Raw genomic sequence first — 18,950 nt, forward strand, 5'->3', positions numbered from 1 at the left:
TAGCATTACCTGTTGCTACGCTGTTTGGACTAATGTACAGTATGCCCTGAACTTCAGCTACCCTGCTCGCCTTTGATCCAAAAGATTTGCATGGAACTTGATGGAGGGAAACTTACCAACAAAGCACTTGCTCTAAAAAACAGGCTCTTCCAGTGAAAGGGCCGGAGAGACTGTGCTGTCAACCAAACAGCGTAGTTGTCCCTAAAGGCATCGTTGGTATGGCTGTACTCTTTGGACTAGTTTTTTTTGTTTGAATTAACTGGACAGGATTTGCATGGAGCTGCATGGAAATAACCTTTTGCAAACCAAGCAAAAGTTTTCTCTCTAGAAAACAGACTCCATTAAAGACCAACAGGCATCTTTGGTACTGCTATACCAGATGTTTTTTTTGTTTTTTTTTACACAGGGTTAACATTTTTTGTCATTTGAAAAACTACTTTGAAAACAGAGTGCACAATTTAAAGGGTAACTTCGGGTTTTTCAACTTGGACCCTATGTTCCTCTGTTGTTGTTACTGATGGGAACAACGATCCATTGGTCCAGTATGAAGCGAGTAGGCCTTTCAAGATAACAAGTTTTGCTGGACGATAAATGGTCCCAGAAATGATTGTGATAAACCATAATCTTGTCGTCCTGAGACCATTTTCATCTAATATAATGATAATGGCATAATAATGCAGGTACACTTTCAAAGATCAATAAACTTTTATTTCTAAGGAATTTTTAACACTAGAACTGGAAAACATCGTCCACAGCGGCGGCGTATGTTCGAGCACAGCGGATATCGCTCATATTCTTTTTTTTTTCTCTTGACGCTGCCTTTACTGTTCAAGGTTCCTGCTTTTGCCAATATCTGCTTTTGTGTTTTACTTTTGTGTCAATAATAAAGATCCTTTTCTGAAATGCAATTTATAATCTGTTGATGTAATGCACTTGAACTGAATTGTAATATAATACACTTGTAGTGTAATAGCAACATTCATGCTTAAGTATAACAAAATGGGGATAAAAGTACAGATGAAATATACTTCAAACTATTTGTTTCTACCTTACACTATAATAACATTGCACTGAAAGTACGTGTTTATGATGTTTAGGTTGTGATTGAACTTCACTTCAAACACATTGTCATAGTGGGACACTTTAAAAGCACTTAATATAGTTATGAAGTGCATTTGTAGATCACTTGAAATATCACAGAGGCATACTAAATTAACATAGTTTAAAGTAATTATAAGTATGATAGCAGTATGCACAAAATATACTTAAACGCAACTGTAAGTTGCGCTGCAATGCCTTTTTAAGTGTATTTCAATAAGAATGTCAATACAATGCAATTGTACTGTAAGTGTGCTTAATTGCTCATGAATCCTGATTTTCATTAGTGTATTTTAGTGCACCTGAAGTTTAAAAAAAGTTGTTCCATTTTAGTATACTATTTACACTTGAAGTGTAGTCAAATAGATGTTAAGTTGAAGTTAATACATAATTTAATACACTTAACTATACTTGTATTTGACGAAAATAGTACAAAATTTAGAAAATATACTTCGTACACTTTATTAAAGTACATTTTTAATAGAATTTTTTTTCACCTGGGATACACTCCCTCCTGCAGCATTGGTCTCCATCTCTGTTGCTTCTGGTAATCCAGATTCAGACCCACAGCACGATTGTTGTTCTGTGTTGGTTAGTTCCATAGATTCGTTATCCATGTCTGTCTCTTCATCCTCCTCTTGCTCGTTTTGTTCTTCCTCATATTCCTCACTGTCCTGTCTTTCTCCCTGGTGTGCTGGCTCAGCTGTGTCGCTAACATGCTAGCTGTATTAGCGCTAATGTTAGCTGAAGCTGCACTTGAGTTTTAAAAACAAATCAGTTTGCAGCATTTTTCAACGTCAGCCAACAGTGCTCTCTTATATTTCTCTCTCTTTTTCTCTGCTCCCCTTGTGTCGCTTGATGCCTCGATTAATTTTTTTGTCAAGAACTTCCAGCCATAGCTTACAACTTCCAATTTTCAACTTCAACAACCACGCTGACGCAGACCATTGACACATAAAGACGCAGACGCGGTCTAATCGGGTCTACTTGATTCTGTCTTGAAATTCCCAGAAGGCATTGCTTCATTTTAACTTTTGCAAACAAATATTCAAATAAAAGAAATGCAGGTAGATTTGTTTTATTTCAAACCATGCACGTTTACGTTTTTGAACATCTGATCTGAATAAATAATTTTGCTACAAAACAATACAGACTAATGTAAAAGTTTGTGACTGTAGAGGGTAACCATGACTGTGATATCGAGAGACTCATACATGGTATAAATACAAATCAGTTTACCTAACTAATAGGTGTGAAGGATTTGGACACATTTGACTATCATTTGGCAAAAGAACTTTGTAATTGATGCTTGAAAGGGGGCTGACAGAAATGATATGGGCTGCAGTTTACAATTCAGTGATCTCTGATTGGCAGGTGGCCCAAACGGCAGCCCTTCTGGCATCTGCCCAAATGCCAGATTACCAGTCCGTCACCAGTTTCACCTCTTGTTACTTCTCTTTGGCAGAGTTTGGTTCGGTGGAAAAAAAATTCTAAGGTTCGGCAGAAACTGAACACCGTCAAAAAGCCCAATATTCGGCTGAACCCGCATCCCTAAAAAATCCTGCCAGCGTAAAAAAAAAAGCTGTCACTGAAAAAAGAGAGCAAGAAAAAACATTGACATTGAAAAACCAATCATAATGCAAACAAATTTCTAAGTGAAATAAAATCATAGCATTGTGAGATTTTAACTTTTTGATATTTGTGTTTTATTTATCAGTTGAACATATTTCAGTGCCAATTTTTATTTTCAATACCACAGGTTACTGTCACTGTTCTAGCTCCATATATACAGTGCCTCTGTAGAAAGTGGAGAGGCGAGGGAAGGTGTGCTCTTCAATTGCGCTGGAACACAAAACATATTGCAAGGGAATGCAAAATATTGCGAGGGAATGCAAAATTTTGCGAGAGACAACAAAAGTAGTCCCCCAGAAAAATCTCGCTGTGACCCTTTCGGGGGCTCCGTACAAAAGAGCATAAAGACTGACTTACTTTGTCCAGTCAGGTGTTGCCACTCCCAGATTCCCATGCAAGAAAGCAGAGGTGTGGACTTAAAGGGGTGATAGAATGATTAAATAGGGTATTTCACACTATTCCTTATGGTCTCCTAATGGGGTATGTAACATTGGCTGAAAATGGCCTGGTTGATATTTTATTGGCCCTTATGCATCCCTGTGTTGTAACAAGAGCTTTTCTTCCAAATATGGTGTGCTCATGAATATTTAGATGAGCTGCGCGCTGATTGGTTGAGCGAATCCCCATACACACATATTAGAGACGCGTGCTGATTGGTTGAGCGAATCCCCATACACACACATTAGAGACTCGACAGAATCTCATATTCCAGACACTGCAATGTTTCATTATCAAATTAACTTCTGAGACTTTTTTATGCGAGAAATCAACTATATAAAGCTCAAATATGGGTCATTTTACGAAAATTGATGGCTAATTGCAAATTTGGTAAGAAGTGTTGGACTTTCGTCCACACAGTCTGACGAGAAAGCGGCAGCCTGCTGGGCTCCACACCCAGGGCAAAGTCACCCTTTGTGGATTACTGCACTACAGGGCTCCACAGCCGGCTGCCGGCATAACTATAATATATTTACAGTTTGAATTTTGTCACGGCACTTATATCACAGCTACCCCAAGGTCTTACAAAGCTAACGTTGTGTCCGTTTTCAATGTAAGGCATTTTTATGAACGTCAGGCGTTTTATTATGAGGAGAAGCTAGCTAGCTATATTCAATAGAATGGGAAAAGATTGCTGCTAGCTAGCTACACTTTCGGCATAACTATAGTAGCTATATTTACAGTTCATAGTGTGCGCCCGCTGCACGAGCCTAGGCGCATTTTACTAATTTGCTGTTAAAATAACAATGAAATGCTGCATTATTGACTTTAGACCAGGTTTTTGTTGGTCAATGGCGCGATCACTTCCCGCTGCCTCAAGATAGCAATACGCCCAGAATTCACCTGAACACACCTTCCTGTAAGTCCATCACGCCCATGAGCACAAAGATGGGCGCAGGTACATTTGTTATTTAAACTACATGGGCGCTGGACGGGAAATGAACAACTGTGTCAGTCTTAAACTAGCAAAGACACTTGTGTCGGGCTTTGTGCTGCACTGCACCGGGTGCAAGATAGGGCCCTGTGTGTTGATCCATTTTAGCTACTTAGTGAGGCATCTCACTTCTATTCCATCTTTGTTGGGAGTTGCACATGCGCAGTACCTAGTATCTTCGGGCCTCCGCTCTAACTAGCTTTGTTTGAGGGCATGACACTAGCAGCTAGGCTGGCATTATAACCATAGTTAACATTAGCCCCCAGCCAGCTAGCAGCCAGCAACTATCATTACAGCAATCGGAACCTGGCCAGCACAAACTCCAGCGCCGGGTGCTAACGACGCTAACAGCAGTTTAATAATCCGTCGGGAAACAGACCATATCAGACCCCAGGCACCAGGAACTGCGGCCATCCTTAACTGAAGGGGGAGATCATTCCGGGCAGCTGGGAGATGTTCTGCACAACAACGGCCATCGGACGTCTCTGCCGCACCGGAGATTCTGCCAGCCATTCTCACCCGCACCCATGAAGTAACATTAAAGGTCCCATGACATGGTGCTCTTTGGATGCTTTTATACAGGCCTTGGTGGTCCCCTAATACTGTATCTGAAGTCTCTTTTATATAGACCTTAGCGGTCCCCTAATACTGTACCTGAAGTCTCTTTAATATAGGCCTTAGTGGTCCCCTAATACTGTATCTGAAGTCTATTTTATATAGACCTTAGTGGTCCCTTAATACTGTATCTGAAGTCTCTTTCCCATAATTCAGCCTTGGTGCAGAATTACAGCCACTAGAGCCAGTCCCACAAAGAGCTTTTCTTAGTATGTGCCATTTCTGTGTCTGTAGCTATTGAGGAGGAGAGAGGGGTTGGAAGGGAGGGCAAGGTTGGGCGTGTGGCCTTGACCAACTGCCACTTTGCTCGTTTGAAAGCCATGATGTCTCTCTCTCATGGGCAGGCCAAATGCTCTAAAGTCCATGCTAAGGTCTCCGGCCGAATAGTTCACCAGGCTATACTTCAGACATGCAATAATAAAGCCAGTCTGTCATACTGTGTCAGGACACAAACCTGCAAGGTAAACAACAGATTCATTAAATTAAACACTGTATAATCTCATCATATCATATCTAGTTTTAGGATTATATTTGAATGGTTCTAGTTCCTTTGTTTGAACTTAGTAAATAAATGGATTACAATGGTAGTATCAGTCTACTACTGTTGTAAGTTATGTTAATGTTAATAACGAGCAGCTTTTAATACAAGTAAATAAATACGCTTAACAGAAAAATGTTTTAATGTGGACAGTTTTATTTGACAAGAAAGGTTTGTTCAAATAAATAATTTATTCAACACATCAACACATTTATTTTTTAAATAAATAATAAATGCCTTATTTAGTTGTTTTAAAAAATAATTATAACATAACAAGGTAAACCAATGAATACTTTAAAAAAAGAGCAAGAAAAAAGAACCAGCAATACAACAACAAAACAAAATAGTTTTAACTTGGCAAGGTCAGTTCTATAAATAACTATTAAATATTTTCTGTAATTAAGTGAAAATTCATTCTTAAGTTTAATACATTATGTTTACAATTGCAATATGTTAGCCATAGAGCCCTTGGCAGCAGCCATAAGGGGGAGACTAACTTCCCCAGGCGTTGCGGTAGGAGGGGTAGGGCACAAACTTATGTTTTATGTTGATGATATACTTTTTGTGTCTGAACCCAGTAGATCAATACCCTATCTACTAAAACTAACCTGTCTCACGACGGTCTAAACCCAGCTCACGTTCCCTATTAGTGGGTGAACAATCCAACGCTTGGTGAATTCTGCTTCACAATTATAGGAAGAGCCGACTCTTTCTTTAAAAATGTTGAAGTTATAGGGTAAATTGGTCCAAGTCAGAAGTGTTGCCTTTAATAGCTCAATGTCCCATTATAGCCTTACAATCAGGTGCATTTCAGTGGCCCAAGCAAGGTATCGTATATCTGGGTATGTTATTCCCTCCCCAGTTAAAAGACCTTGTTAAAGTTAATTTGGATCCATTATTGGATAAAATCTCTTGTGATGTTAACAGATGGGAGACTCTCAATCTCTCAATAGAGGTCAATGTTATAAAAATGGTTTGTGTTCTCAAACTGAATTACCTTATCCAATCTCTTCCTCTGGAGGTTCCTCTGTCATATTTTAAATGGTTTGACAGGATAACAAAGTCATTTATATGGAATGGTCAAAAATCCTGCTTCATTTTAATGAATTGGGTCTACCAACGATGTTGTATTACTACTATGCTTTTAACTTAAGGCATATGGCCCACTGGTCACGTCCTCCTGGGAGAGCCCCACCCTGGTATTGTATTGAGCAATCTGTTCTTGCCCCATCATCGCCGTTACAAAGCCTGTACGTCAAACTGTATGGTGAGGCAAAAACACATCCGATAATCTCTCTTAAAAGTTGTGCGGACTAAAGTGGCTCAGCTGTTTGAATTGGATCCATATCTAAATACTTCACCAAGTATTTGGCAAAATCCAAAGTTATGTATTGGTAGATCTCCCCTTTTTTGTGGGATTGGTTGGAAAAGGGAGTTGTAATCATTTGAGCATGTGGTACAGCAATTTGGAATCCCTAGGTCTCAATTTTTAGATATTTGCAACTTTGCCATCTGTTGGTGGGGATTTTTGGATCCAGTTATTCAGCCCCGAAGGCACCAGAATGTTTAGATAAGGTGTTGAAATATGGAAAAGGTCATGAGGCTTCTGGGTATTATTCTATGCTTATGCAGAACCTGGGGGATGGAGCCTGGTCAGCCCTCAAGAAGACTTGGGAAAGGGATCTGAATATTACACCGGATGATGAGGAGTGGGACAGAAACAGTAGGAATTTTAAAACTATGTCACGCGATGTGAGGGTGTGCCTCATTCAGTTCAAGATTATACATTGCTTCTATTGGACTCCTTCCAGATTGTTTAGACTTGGTATGAAAGACACACAAAATAGAAATGTAAGGCAAAGGACGGCCAATTACTTCATGTCCTATGTTCCTGTCATAAGGTCCAGGAAATTTGGACTGGGATACATGATAACCACATGTTGGATTGCAGGGACCCAGGTTCCATTCAGCCCAAGATTATTTGTCAATCCTAAATGGGATGGATAAGCACATAAGAAGCTGAGTCCAAACTAGTAATGATAGCTGTCAATCCAAGAGCGGGCTTGTGAGATAGCTAGGGTGGCTGCGTTTACTGCACTAGAAAATGGGGAAAGTACCTGAGCCTTCTGCAGGGCGCCTAAGAAGCTTTGTACTGGGGAGAGACATGTTTAATGGCTCATTTAAACATGTTTATTTGCTTAATAGTTTATTGTTTTTTTTTTATTATTTTGTTGTATGGTCTGCATATTGTAGTTACTGTGTCATCTTTTCTTGATTTTTCTTTGAGTGGGTGGTGATGACAAAAGGGGGGATATGTTCATGCTGTAAAATGTATTTTTTGTAAGTTGTTTGTAAAAAAAATGCAATATGAAGGACTGAGGTGTTGCAAACTGCAAATAATGCACTCACTCTTAAAGTTATTTAAGTAAACTATCAAATCTTATTTTGTTAACCAATAAATGAAGCTTGAAGCTATAGCATAATTTCAGTCAGGAACACTATCCTGTTGCAAGGTTTTATCTTTTGTGCATCCTGTCATTCACTCCTCTCATGCACTCCTCCCATGCATGCTTACTTACCGACACACCTACATTGTTAGCCTATCATTCTGCTGCTGCCTCTGTTTAAATATGATTCTCTCCATGCCTTTAGTACATTTATGCTGCTGTTATGAGCATTCTGTGTTCACGGCTGTTCAGTTATTTCAATATGTTCTCTCTGTTGTTGGCATCGCCTGTCTTAACAGATTCATCAGCCTCTTCAGCCAATCAGCCTCATCAGAATCATCAGCCACAACCTCCACCAGTGTCTGGACTCCATGGGGGGACTTATCTCACTGCTGCTTAGGGCAGACGCCCCTCATTACAATTGTTCCTGTAGAATCTTTCTGCGACTTTCTGCCAAGACATTATTATCACATATCATTCGTTATAATAAACATTCATCATTACTTCATATACTTGTCTCTCCTGATTGAAATATATGACATATGCAAACAAACATGGTGCAATACAGGCAAGGCACTTTCAAGACACACAAGCCTCACACATTTTGCACTCTGATCTGCAGAAATACCTTGATATTTTGAGTTACTGTATCACTTTTTGTAAGTGCTCATCATGGTTTAACAAAGTGTCAAAAGAGTAGTTTGAATTCACTTAAGCAACTCTACTATAGAAGAAAACATCTGGCTGGTAAATTTCAATTTTTCAGCTATCTGGACTTCCAAAAAGAAACAATTTGCAGACAATGAAATACATACTTGCTAAACTAAAAAAATAAAAAGTAAAAATGTTAAGTTGTTATCTTTGGATTACAAGTGATTAAGACAAATACTTGTTTAAGAAAAGTAGAAATACTGTATTTCAAATGTATGCCAGGAACATTAATATTTGTAATGACAGTGACATAGACCTGTCTCTCAGTTCTCCTCCTGGTAGACTTGCTTGCAGCAGGGACAGCAAGGGCAGCAGCATTGATAGCAAAAATGCCGGAGCTGACAAAGGAGTCCGCTGGATGTCTCTGGAGCTGCATCAGTTTCTTCTACCTTCATCTTCTCTTGATACGTTTTAGCAGAAGTCTGTTGTTTTACTTGCATTGTTCCATCCCTTGTGGTTATATCGACCTTGAACTTTTGATTAGCTTTGTCAATACTTGTCAGTGTACACAGTTTTTCTTTCTCACTGAGCATCTGAACTTGAAGTTGTTGGATCTCTCTGTATTTTTTGTCCAGTGTTATGCTGTCTCTCTCGCAGTCAGTTTGGGATGTCATGTCCTTACTTAGACCTTGTTTCAGCTTATTCTCCAGTAGTTCCTTTTCTTTCTGTAACCATGTTCTCTTAACAAACTGATTGATCACCTTTAGTCTTTTCTCTATGTTGTTTTTCATCTCATGGCTCATGCACTTCATCTGATTGATCTCCTTCCGCTCCATTTTAGTATCCTTCCAGATCTTTCGCAAACAATCTCTTCTTGACATTTTCTCGTCTGTAAAATCATCTGGCTCTGGAGCCAACTTGAACATCTTCTGTTTATTTTTCCCTTCATCTTCCGCCACCATCAGCAGCAGACCTCCCCTCTTAGTTTTCAAGTATTTAGCTTTTCTTTCAAGATCATGTTTATCTCCTTCTAACTTCCACTGATGTTCAAATTCTTCAGTCTGGATCATGGCATCTGACTGGAAAACACCCTTCTCACATTCAAACTCTTTAGGTTTATTAAAATACTGTTCATCAACATCTTGCTCCTGAAGCCATTCCTTTACAACCTCACTTTGTACCGCTTTGTCAGACATTATTGTCACCATATGTTTCTTCTCTTTTTGCATCAGGTCATAATAACCAGTGACCTTATTTTTCTGTTTATCGAGTTCATCACACTTCTGTTCCAATACTGAGTTCGATTGGAGCATGTCTTTATATTTCTGTCCAAATTTCTCCATATTCTTTGTAAAGTCCTCATGTCTCCTTTGATTCAACTCTTTGAGTTTTGCGTTGAGACTTACCATGAAGTTCATTAACCTGGTGAGCCGGACCTTTGTAATTTTCAGCTCAGACATTTCTCCTTCCATCCTCTTATTTTCATTTAAAAACCTTTCTCTCTCACTTTCAGTAGTTGTCTTTATTTGATACAATTGTTGTTTTTTTTGGTTTATCTTATCAAACTGAATATCTGCATGTTCTTTATTCTTTTGTAGCTCAGTCTTTGTGATTTCCAGTTTGTCTTTTTCCTCTTTTATAGCTTGTATCACTTGTTCTAATATGTCACTTTGTTTTAGGATGTCAGACCTCATCAGCTCCATATCCAGTTTCTCTTTGTTCATCATCTCACTCTCTCTATCCAGGTCCTCTCTGTCTTGCTTCTGCTCTGCCTTCAGTTTGTAGAGATCTTGTTTGTCCAACTCAAACTTCTGCTTCCATTGATTTTCTATGTTTCCTCTCTGGATGACAATGTCTGACAGTATACCTTTCAAACTTTTCTTTTCTCTCTCTAACAGCTCACTGGATCCAGCCAGGTTCTCTTTCTGTACATCTAGAGCTGTTAGTTTTTGTTCCAATACAGTGTACAGCATTAGTATGTCTTGATTGTTTTGTTGTAATCTTTCCATTTTGTTTTTCACGTCTTCACTCATCCTTTCATTCAGCTGTTGTAGTTTTTCCCTCCGAGTTTTTATTGATTTCATTTCATTCAAGAGTTGATCTTCTCTCATTTTCAGCTCTGATCTTTCTCCTTCCATTCTGTCCTTTTCTTTGTCGAACATTCGTCTGTCCTCGTCAGTACTACTCTTCATCTCATTTAGTTGTTCTCTCTCTCCATTGATGGTGATCATGTCAGCTTCAACCTCTTCTTTCTTGTTGTTGAGTTCCTTCCTCAAAAGTTCCAGTTCTTCTCTTTCTACCAGTAAATTGTTCTTACTGGTTTCCAGCTCTTGTGTTTGTCTTTTGAACTCTTCTTCCTTGAGTTGTTCTTCTTGTTTTAAGGTAATCATGTTCATGACATTGTCAAGTTTGTCTCTTTCTGTCTGAAGCTGAAGGGTCAGATCTTTAATGTTGGTTTTCTGTCTGTTGATCTCATCAAACTGACTGTCTGCATGTTCTTTCTTCTTTTGTAGCTCAGTCGTTGTGATTTCCAGTTTTTCTTTTTCCTCTTTTATATCTTGTATCACTTGTTCTAATATGTCACTTTGTTTCAGGATGTCAGACCTCATCAGCTCCAAGTCCAGTTTTTCTTTGTTCATCATCTCACTCTCTCTATCCAGATCCTCTCTTTCTTGCTTCTGCCCTGGCTTTAGTTCTATAAGATGTGTCTTTTCCAACTCAGTCTCTTGTTTCAGTCGATTGGCCATTTCTTGTCTCTGCATGACAATTTCTGACATCGTACTCTTCAACCCTTCTCTTTCTCTTTCTAATATCTCAGTGTAAGATGACATATTTTCCTTCAGTTTATCCAGAGCCTCATGCTTTTGCCCCAAAACACTCAACAGTTTTAGTAAGTCTTCATTGTTTTGTTCCAGTCTCATGATTTTGCTTTTCACATCTTCACTCATCCTTTCATCCAGCTGTTGCAGTTTTTCCCTCAGATATTCTAGGGATTTCATTTCATTCAAGAGTTGATCTTCTCTTATTTTAAGCTCAGACCTTTCTCCTTCCATTCTGTCCTTTTCATTCTCTAGCATTCGTCTGTCCAGGTCAGTACTACTCTTCATCTCATTGAGTTGGTCTCTTTCACCATTGATGGTGATCATGGCAGCTTCAACCTCTTCTTTCTTCCTGTTTAGATCCTTCCTCAAAAGTTCCAGTTCTTCTCTTTCTACCAGTACACTGTTCTTACTGGTTTCCAGTTCTTGTGTTTGTCTTTTGAACTCTTCTTCCTTGAGTTGTTGTTCTTCTTGTTTTAAGGTAATCATGTTCATGACATTGTCAAGTTTGTCTCTTTCTGTCTGAAGCTGAAGTGTCAGATCTTTAATGTTGGTTTTCTGTCTGTTGATGTCATCAAACTGACTGTCTGCATGTTCTTTCTTCTTTTGTAGCTCAGTCTTTGTGATTTCCAGTTTGTCTTTTTCCTCTTTTATATCTTGTATCACTTGTTCTAATATGTCACTTTGTTTTAGGATGTCAGACCTCATCAGCTCCAAGTCCAATTTCTCTTTGTTCATCATCTCACTCTCTCTATCCAGATCCTCTCTGTCTTGCTTCTGCTCTGCCTTTCGTTCTATAAGATGTGTCTTTTCCAACTCAGTCTCTTGTTTCAGTCGATTGGCCATTTCTTGTCTCTGCATGACAATTTCTGACATCGTACTCTTCAACCCTTCTCTTTCTCTTTCTAATATCTCAGTGTAAGATGACATATTTTCCTTCAGTTTATCCAGAGCCTCATGCTTTTGCCCCAAAACACTCAACAGTTTTAGTAAGTCTTCAATGTTTTGTTCCAGTCTCATGATTTTGTTTTTCACATCTTCACTCATCCTTTCATTCAGCTGTTGCAGTTTTTCCCTCAGATATTCAAGGGATTTCATTTCATTCAGGAGTTGATCTTCTCTTATTTTCAGCTCAGACCTTTCTCCTTCCATTCTGTCCTTTTCTTTCTCGAGCATTCGTCTGTCCAGGTCAATACTACTCTTCATCTCATTGAGTTGTTCTCTCTCTCCATTGATGGTGATCATGGCAGCTTCAACCTCTTCTTTCTTCCTGTTGAGATCCTTCCTCAAAAGTTCCAGTTCTTCTCTTTCTACCAGTACACTGTTCTTACTGGTTTCCAGCTCTTGTGTTTGTCTTTTGAACTCAGCTTCCTTGAATTGTTGTTCTTCTTGTTTTAAGGTAATCATGTTCATGACATTGTCAAGTTTGTCTCTTTCTGTCTGAAGCTGAAGTGTCAGATCTTTAATGTTGGTTTTCTGTCTGTTGATCTCATGAAACTGACTGTCTGCATGTTCTTTTTTCTTTTGTAGCTCAGTCTTTCTGATTTCCAGTTTGTCTTTTTCCTCTTTTATATCTTGTATCACTTGTTCTAATATGTCACTTTGTTTCAGGATGTCAGACCTCATCAGCTCCAAGTCCAGTTTCTCTTTGTTCATCATCTCACTCTCTCTATCCAGATCCTCTCTGTCTTGCTTCTGCTCTGCCTTTAGTTCTATAAGATGTGTCGTTTCCAACTCAGTCTCTTTTTTCAGTCGATTGGCTATTTCTTGTCTCTGCATGACAATTTCTGACATTGTACTCTTCAACCCTTCTCTTTCTCTTTCTAATATCTCAGTGTAAGATGACATATTTTCCTTCAATTTATCCAGAGCCTCATGCTTTTGCCCCAAAACACTCAACAGTTTTAGTAAGTCTTCATTGTTTTGTTCCAGTCTCATGATTTTGTTTTTCACATCTTCACTCATCCTTTCATTCAGCTGTTGCAGTTTTTCCCTCAGACATTCTAGGGATTTCATTTCATGCAGGACTTGATCTTCTCTTATTTTCAGCTCAGACCTTTCTCCTTCCATTCTGTCCTTTTCTTTCTCGAGCATTCGTCTGTCCAGGTCAGTACTACTCTTCATCTCATTGAGTTGTTTTCTCTCTCCATTGATGGTGATCATGGCAGTTTCAACCTCTTCTTTCTTCCTGTTGAGATCCTTCCTCAAAAGTTCCAGTTCTTCTCTTTCTAACAGTACACTGTTCTTACTGGTTTCCAGCTCTTGTGTTTGTCTTTTGAACTCTTCTTCCTTGAGTTGTTGTTCTTCTTGTTTTAAGGTAATCATGTTCATGACATTGTCAAGTTTGTCTCTTTCTGTCTGAAGCTGAAGTGTCAGATCTTTAATGTTGGTTTTCTGTCTGTTGATCTCATGAAACTGACTGTCTGCATGTTCTTTTTTCTTTTGTAGCTCAGTCTTTCTGATTTCCAGTTTGTCTTTTCCTCTTTTATATCTTGTATCACTTGTTCTAATATGTCACTTTGTTTCAGGATGTCAGACCTCATCAGCTCCAAGTCCAGTTTCTCTTTGTTCATCATCTCACTCTCTCTATCCAGATCCTCTCTGTCTTGCTTCTGCTCTGCCTTTAGTTCTATAAGATGTGTCTTTTCCAACTCAGTCTCTTTTTTCAGTCGATTGGCTATTTCTTGTCTCTGCATGACAATTTCTGACATTGTACTCTTCAACCCTTCTCTTTCTCTTTCTAATATCTCAGTGTAAGATGACATATTTTCCTTCAGTTTATCCAGAGCCTCATGCTTTTTCCCCAAAAGACTCAACAGTTTTAGTAAGTCTTCATTGTTTTGTTCCAGTCTCATGATTTTGTTTTTCACATCTTCACTCATCCTTTCATTCAGCTGTTGCAGTTTTTCCCTCAGACATTCTAGGGATTTCATTTCATGCAGGAGTTGATCTTCTCTTATTTTCAGCTCAGACCTTTCTCCTTCCATTCTGTCCTTTTCTTTCTCGAGCATTCGTCTGTCCAGGTCAGTACTACTCTTCATCTCATTGAGTTGTTTTCTCTCTCCATTGATGGTGATCATGGCAGTTTCAACCTCTTCTTTCTTCCTGTTGAGATCCTTCCTCAAAAGTTCCAGTTCTTCTCTTTCTAACAGTACACTGTTCTTACTGGTTTCCAGCTCTTGTGTTTGTCTTTTGAACTCTTCTTCCTTGAGTTGTTGTTCTTCTTGTTTTAAGGTAATCATGTTCATGACATTGTCAAGTTTGTCTCTTTCTGTCTGAAGCTGAAGTGTCAGATCTTTAATGTTGGTTTTCTGTCTGTTGATCTCATGAAACTGACTGTCTGCATGTTCTTTTTTCTTTTGTAGCTCAGTCTTTCTGATTTCCAGTTTGTCTTTTTCCTCTTTTATATCTTGTATCACTTGTTCTAATATGTCACTTTGTTTCAGGATGTCAGACCTCATCAGCTCCAAGTCCAGTTTCTCTTTGTTCATCATCTCACTCTCTCTATCCAGATCCTCTCTGTCTTGCTTCTGCTCTGCCTTTAGTTCTATAAGATGTGTCTTTTCCAACTCAGTCTCTTTTTTCAGTCGATTGGCTATTTCTTGTCTCTGCATGACAATTTCTGACATTGTACTCTTCAACCCTTCTCTTTCTCTTTCTAATATCTCAGTGTAAGATGACATATTTTCCTTCAGTTTATCCAGAGCCTCATGCTTTTTCCCCAAAAGACTCAACAGTTTTAGTAAGTCTTCATTGTTTTGTTCCAGTCTCATGATTTTGTTTTTCACATCTTCACTCATCCTTTCATTCAGCTGTTGCAGTTTTTCCCTCAGACATTCTAGGGATTTCATTTCATGCAGGAGTTGATCTTCTCTTATTTTCAGCTCAGACCTTTCTCCTTCCATTCTGTCCTTTTCTTTCTCGAGCATTCGTCTGTCCATGTCAGTACTGCTCTTCATCTCATTGAGTTGTTCCCTCTCTCCACTGATGATGTTCATGGCAGTTTCAACCTCTTCTTTCTTCCTGTTGAGATCCTTCCTCAAAAGTTCCAGTTCTTCTCTTTCTACCAGTACACTGTTCTTACTGGTTTCCAGTTCTTGTGTTTGTCTTTTGAACTCTTCTTCCTTGAGTTGTTGTTCTTCTTGTTTTAAGGTAATCATGTTCATGACATTGTCAAGTTTGTCTCTTTCTGTCTGAAGCTGAAGTGTCAGATCTTTAATGTTGGTTTTCTGTCTGTTGATGTCATCAAACTGACTGTCTGCATGTTCTTTCTTCTTTTGTAGCTCAGTCTTTCTGATTTCCAGTTTGTCTTTTTCCTCTTTTATATCTTGTATCACTTGTTCTAATATGTCACTTTGTTTTAGGATGTCAGACCTCATCAGCTCCAAGTCCAATTTCTCTTTGTTCATCATCTCACTCTCTCTATCCAGATCCTCTCTGTCTTGCTTCTGCTCTGCCTTTCGTTCTATAAGATGTGTCTTTTCCAAATCAGTCTCTTGTTTCAGTCGATTGGCCATTTCTTGTCTCTGCATGACAATTTCTGACATCGTACTCTTCAACCCTTCTCTTTCTCTTTCTAATATCTCAGTGTAAGATGACATATTTTCCTTCAGTTTATCCAGAGCCTCATGCTTTTGCCCCAAAACACTCAACAGTTTTAGTAAGTCTTCAATGTTTTGTTCCAGTCTCATGATTTTGTTTTTCACATCTTCACTCATCCTTTCATTCAGCTGTTGCAGTTTTTCCCTCAGATATTCAAGGGATTTCATTTCATTCAGGAGTTGATCTTCTCTTATTTTCAGCTCAGACCTTTCTCCTTCCATTCTGTCCTTTTCTTTCTCGAGCATTCGTCTGTCCAGGTCAATACTACTCTTCATCTCATTGAGTTGTTCTCTCTCTCCATTGATGGTGATCATGGCAGCTTCAACCTCTTCTTTCTTCCTGTTGAGATCCTTCCTCAAAAGTTCCAGTTCTTCTCTTTCTACCAGTACACTGTTCTTACTGGTTTCCAGTTCTTGTGTTTGTCTTTTGAAGTCTTCTTCCTTGAGTTGTTGTTCTTCTTGTTTTAAGGTAATCATGTTCATGACATTGTCAAGTTTGTCTCTTTCTGTCTGAAGCTGAAGGGTCAGATTTTCAATGTTGATTTTCTCTCTGTTGATCTCATGAAACTGACTTTCTGCATGTTCTTTCTTCTGTTGTAGCTCAGTCTTTGTGTTGTCCAGTTTTTCTTTTTCCTCGTCTATATTTTGTATCACTTGTTCTAATATGTCACTTTGTTTAAGTATGTCAGACCTCATCAGCTCCAAGTCCAGTTTCTCTTTGTTCATCATCTCACTCTCTCTATCCAGATCCTCTCTGTCTTGCTTCTGCTCTGCCTTTAGTTCTATAAGATGTGTCTTTTCCAACTCAGCCTCTTGTTCCAGTCGATTGGCCATTTCTTGTGTCTGCATAACAATTTCTGACATCGTACTCTTCAACACTTCTCTTTCTCTTTCTAATATCTCACTGTAAGATGACATATTTTCCTTCAGTTTATCCAGAGCCTCATGCTTTTGCCCAAATACACTCAACAGTTTTAGTAAGTCTTCAATGTTTTGTTCCAGTCTCATGATTTTGTTTTTCACATCTTCACTCATCCTTTCATCCAGCTGTTGCAGTTTTTCCCTCAGATATTCTAGGGATTTCATTTCATTCAAGAGTTGATCTTCTCTTATTTTCAGGTCAGACCTTTCTCCTTCCATTCTGTCCTTTTCATTCTCTAGCATTCGTCTGTCCAGGTCAGTACTACTCTTCATCTCATTGAGTTGGTCTCTTTCACCATTGATGGTGATCATGGCAGCTTGAACCTCTTCTTTCTTCCTGTTTAGATCCTTCCTCAATAGTTCCAGTTCTTCTCTTTCTAACAGTACACTTTTCTTACTGGTTTCCAGTACTTGTGTTTGTCTTTTGAACTCTTCTTCCTTGAGTTGTTGTTCTTCTTGTTTTAAGGTTATCATGTTCATGACATTGTCAAGTTTGTCTCTTTCTGTCTGAAGCTGAAGGGTCAGATTTTCAATGTTGATTTTCTCTCTGTTGATCTCATAAAACTGACTTTCTGCATGTTCTTTCTTCTGTTGTAGCTCAGTCTTTGTGGTTTCCAGTTTTTCCTTTTCCTCGTCTATATCTTGTATCACTTGTTCTAATATGTCACTTTGTTTCAGTATGTCAGACCTCATCAGCTCCAAGTCCAGTTTCTCTTTGTTCATCATCTCACTCTCTCTATCCAGATCCTCTCTGTCTTGCTTCTGCTCTGCCTTTAGTTCTATAAGATGTGTCTTTTCCAACTCAGCCTCTTGTTCCAGTCGATTGGCCATTTCTTGTCTCTGCATAACAATTTCTGACATCGTACTCTTCAACCCTTCTCTTTCTCTTTCTAATATCTCAGTGTAAGATGACATATTTTCCTTCAGTTTATCCAGAGCCTCATGCTTTTTCCCCAAAAGACTCAACAGTTTTAGTAAGTCTTCATTGTTTTGTTCCAGTCTCATGATTTTGTTTTTCACATCTTCACTCATCCTTTCATCCAGCTTTTGCAGTTTTTCCCTCAGATATTCTAGGGATTTCATTTCATTCAGGAGTTGATCTTCTCTTATTTTCAGCTCTGATCTTTCTCCTTCCATTCTGTCCTTTTCTTTCACGAGCATTCGTCTGTCCAGGTCAGTACTACTCTTCAACTCATTGAGTTGTTCTCTCTCTCCATTGATGGTGATCATGGCAGTTTCAACCTCTTCTTTCTTCCTGTTGAGATCCTTCCTCAAAAGTTCCAGTTCTTCTCTTTCTAACAGTACACTGTTCTTACTGGTTTCCAGTACTTGTGTTTGTCTTTTGAACTCTTCTTCCTTGAGTTGTTGTTCCTCTTGTTTTAAGGTTATCATGTTCATGACATTGTCAAGTTTGTCTCTTTCTGTCTGAAGCTGAAGTGTCAGATCTTTAATGTTGGTTTTCTGTCTGTTGATCTCATCAAACTGACTGTCTGCATGTTCTTTCTTCTTTTGTAGCTCAGTCTTTGTGATTTCCAGTTTGTCTTTTTCCTCTTTTATATCTTGTATCACTTGTTCTAATATGTCACTTTGTTTCAGGATGTCAGACCTCACCAGCTCCAAGTCCAGTTTCTCTTTGTTCATCATCTCACTCTCTCTATCCAGATCCTCTCTGTCTTGCTTCTGCTCTGCCTTTAGTTCTATAAGATGTGTCTTTTCCAACTCAGTCTCTTGTTTCAGTCGATTGGCCATTTCTTGTCTCTGCATGACAATTTCTGACATCGTACTCTTCAACCCTTCTCTTTCTCTCTCTAATATCTCAGTGTAAGATGACATATTTTCCTTCAGTTTATCCAGAGCCTCATGCTTTTTCCCCAAAAGACTCAACAGTTTTAGTAAGTCTTCATTGTTTTGTTCCAGTCTCATGATTTTGTTTTTCACATCTTCACTCATCCTTTCATCCAGCTTTTGCAGTTTTTCCCTCAGATATTCTAGGGATTTCATTTCATTCAGGAGTTGATCTTCTCTTATTTTCAGCTCTGATCTTTCTCCTTCCATTCTGTCCTTTTCTTTTCTCGAGCATTCGTCTGTCCAGGTCAGTACTACTCTTCATCTCATTGAGTTGTTCTCTCTCTCCATTGATGGTGATCATGGCAGTTTCAACCTCTTCTTTCTTCCTGTTGAGATCCTTCCTCAAAA

General features: G+C 38.7%; 2 protein-coding genes across 2 annotated transcripts; both read right to left on the reverse strand.

The window, feature by feature from the left end:
* Positions 1 to 178: 178 nt before the first annotated feature.
* Positions 179 to 18,809, reverse strand: LOC114566959 (trichohyalin-like). The gene is made up of 5 exons (XM_028595832.1): positions 13,653 to 18,809; positions 9,000 to 13,521; positions 3,088 to 3,145; positions 2,889 to 2,940; positions 179 to 370 (listed from the first exon to the last, which is right to left on the reverse strand). Exons 1-5 carry the CDS (start codon positions 18,807 to 18,809, stop codon positions 179 to 181), a joined length of 9,981 nt encoding a protein of 3,326 aa, XP_028451633.1.
* Positions 5,559 to 13,067, reverse strand: LOC114567405 (trichohyalin-like). The gene is made up of 2 exons (XM_028596514.1): positions 8,730 to 13,067; positions 5,559 to 8,212 (listed from the first exon to the last, which is right to left on the reverse strand). Exon 1 carries the CDS (start codon positions 13,024 to 13,026, stop codon positions 8,737 to 8,739), a length of 4,290 nt encoding a protein of 1,429 aa, XP_028452315.1. The 5' UTR covers positions 13,027 to 13,067; the 3' UTR covers positions 5,559 to 8,212; positions 8,730 to 8,736.
* Positions 18,810 to 18,950: the final 141 nt, after the last annotated feature.

The sequence above is a fragment of the Perca flavescens genome, chromosome 13 (genome assembly GCF_004354835.1).
Source record: "Perca flavescens isolate YP-PL-M2 chromosome 13, PFLA_1.0, whole genome shotgun sequence".
NCBI lineage: Eukaryota > Metazoa > Chordata > Actinopteri > Perciformes > Percidae > Perca > Perca flavescens.

Bases quoted from the DNA above. Each gene is read 5' to 3' on its own strand.
- LOC114567405 (XM_028596514.1), bottom strand. From the start codon at position 13,026: ATGTCAGAAATTGTCATGCAGAGACAAGAAATAGCCAATCGACTGAAA.
- LOC114566959 (XM_028595832.1), bottom strand. From the start codon at position 18,809: ATGGAAGGAGAAAGATCAGAGCTGAAAATAAGAGAAGATCAACTCCTG. The intron at 2,941-3,087 runs GTAAGTCAGTCT...TTTGTGTTCCAG, and splicing joins GCAACACCTGACTGGACAAA to CGCAATTGAAGAGCACACCT. The intron at 371-2,888 runs GTATATATGGAG...CATCTGGTATAG, and splicing joins CCACTTTCTACAGAGGCACT to CAGTACCAAAGATGCCTGTT.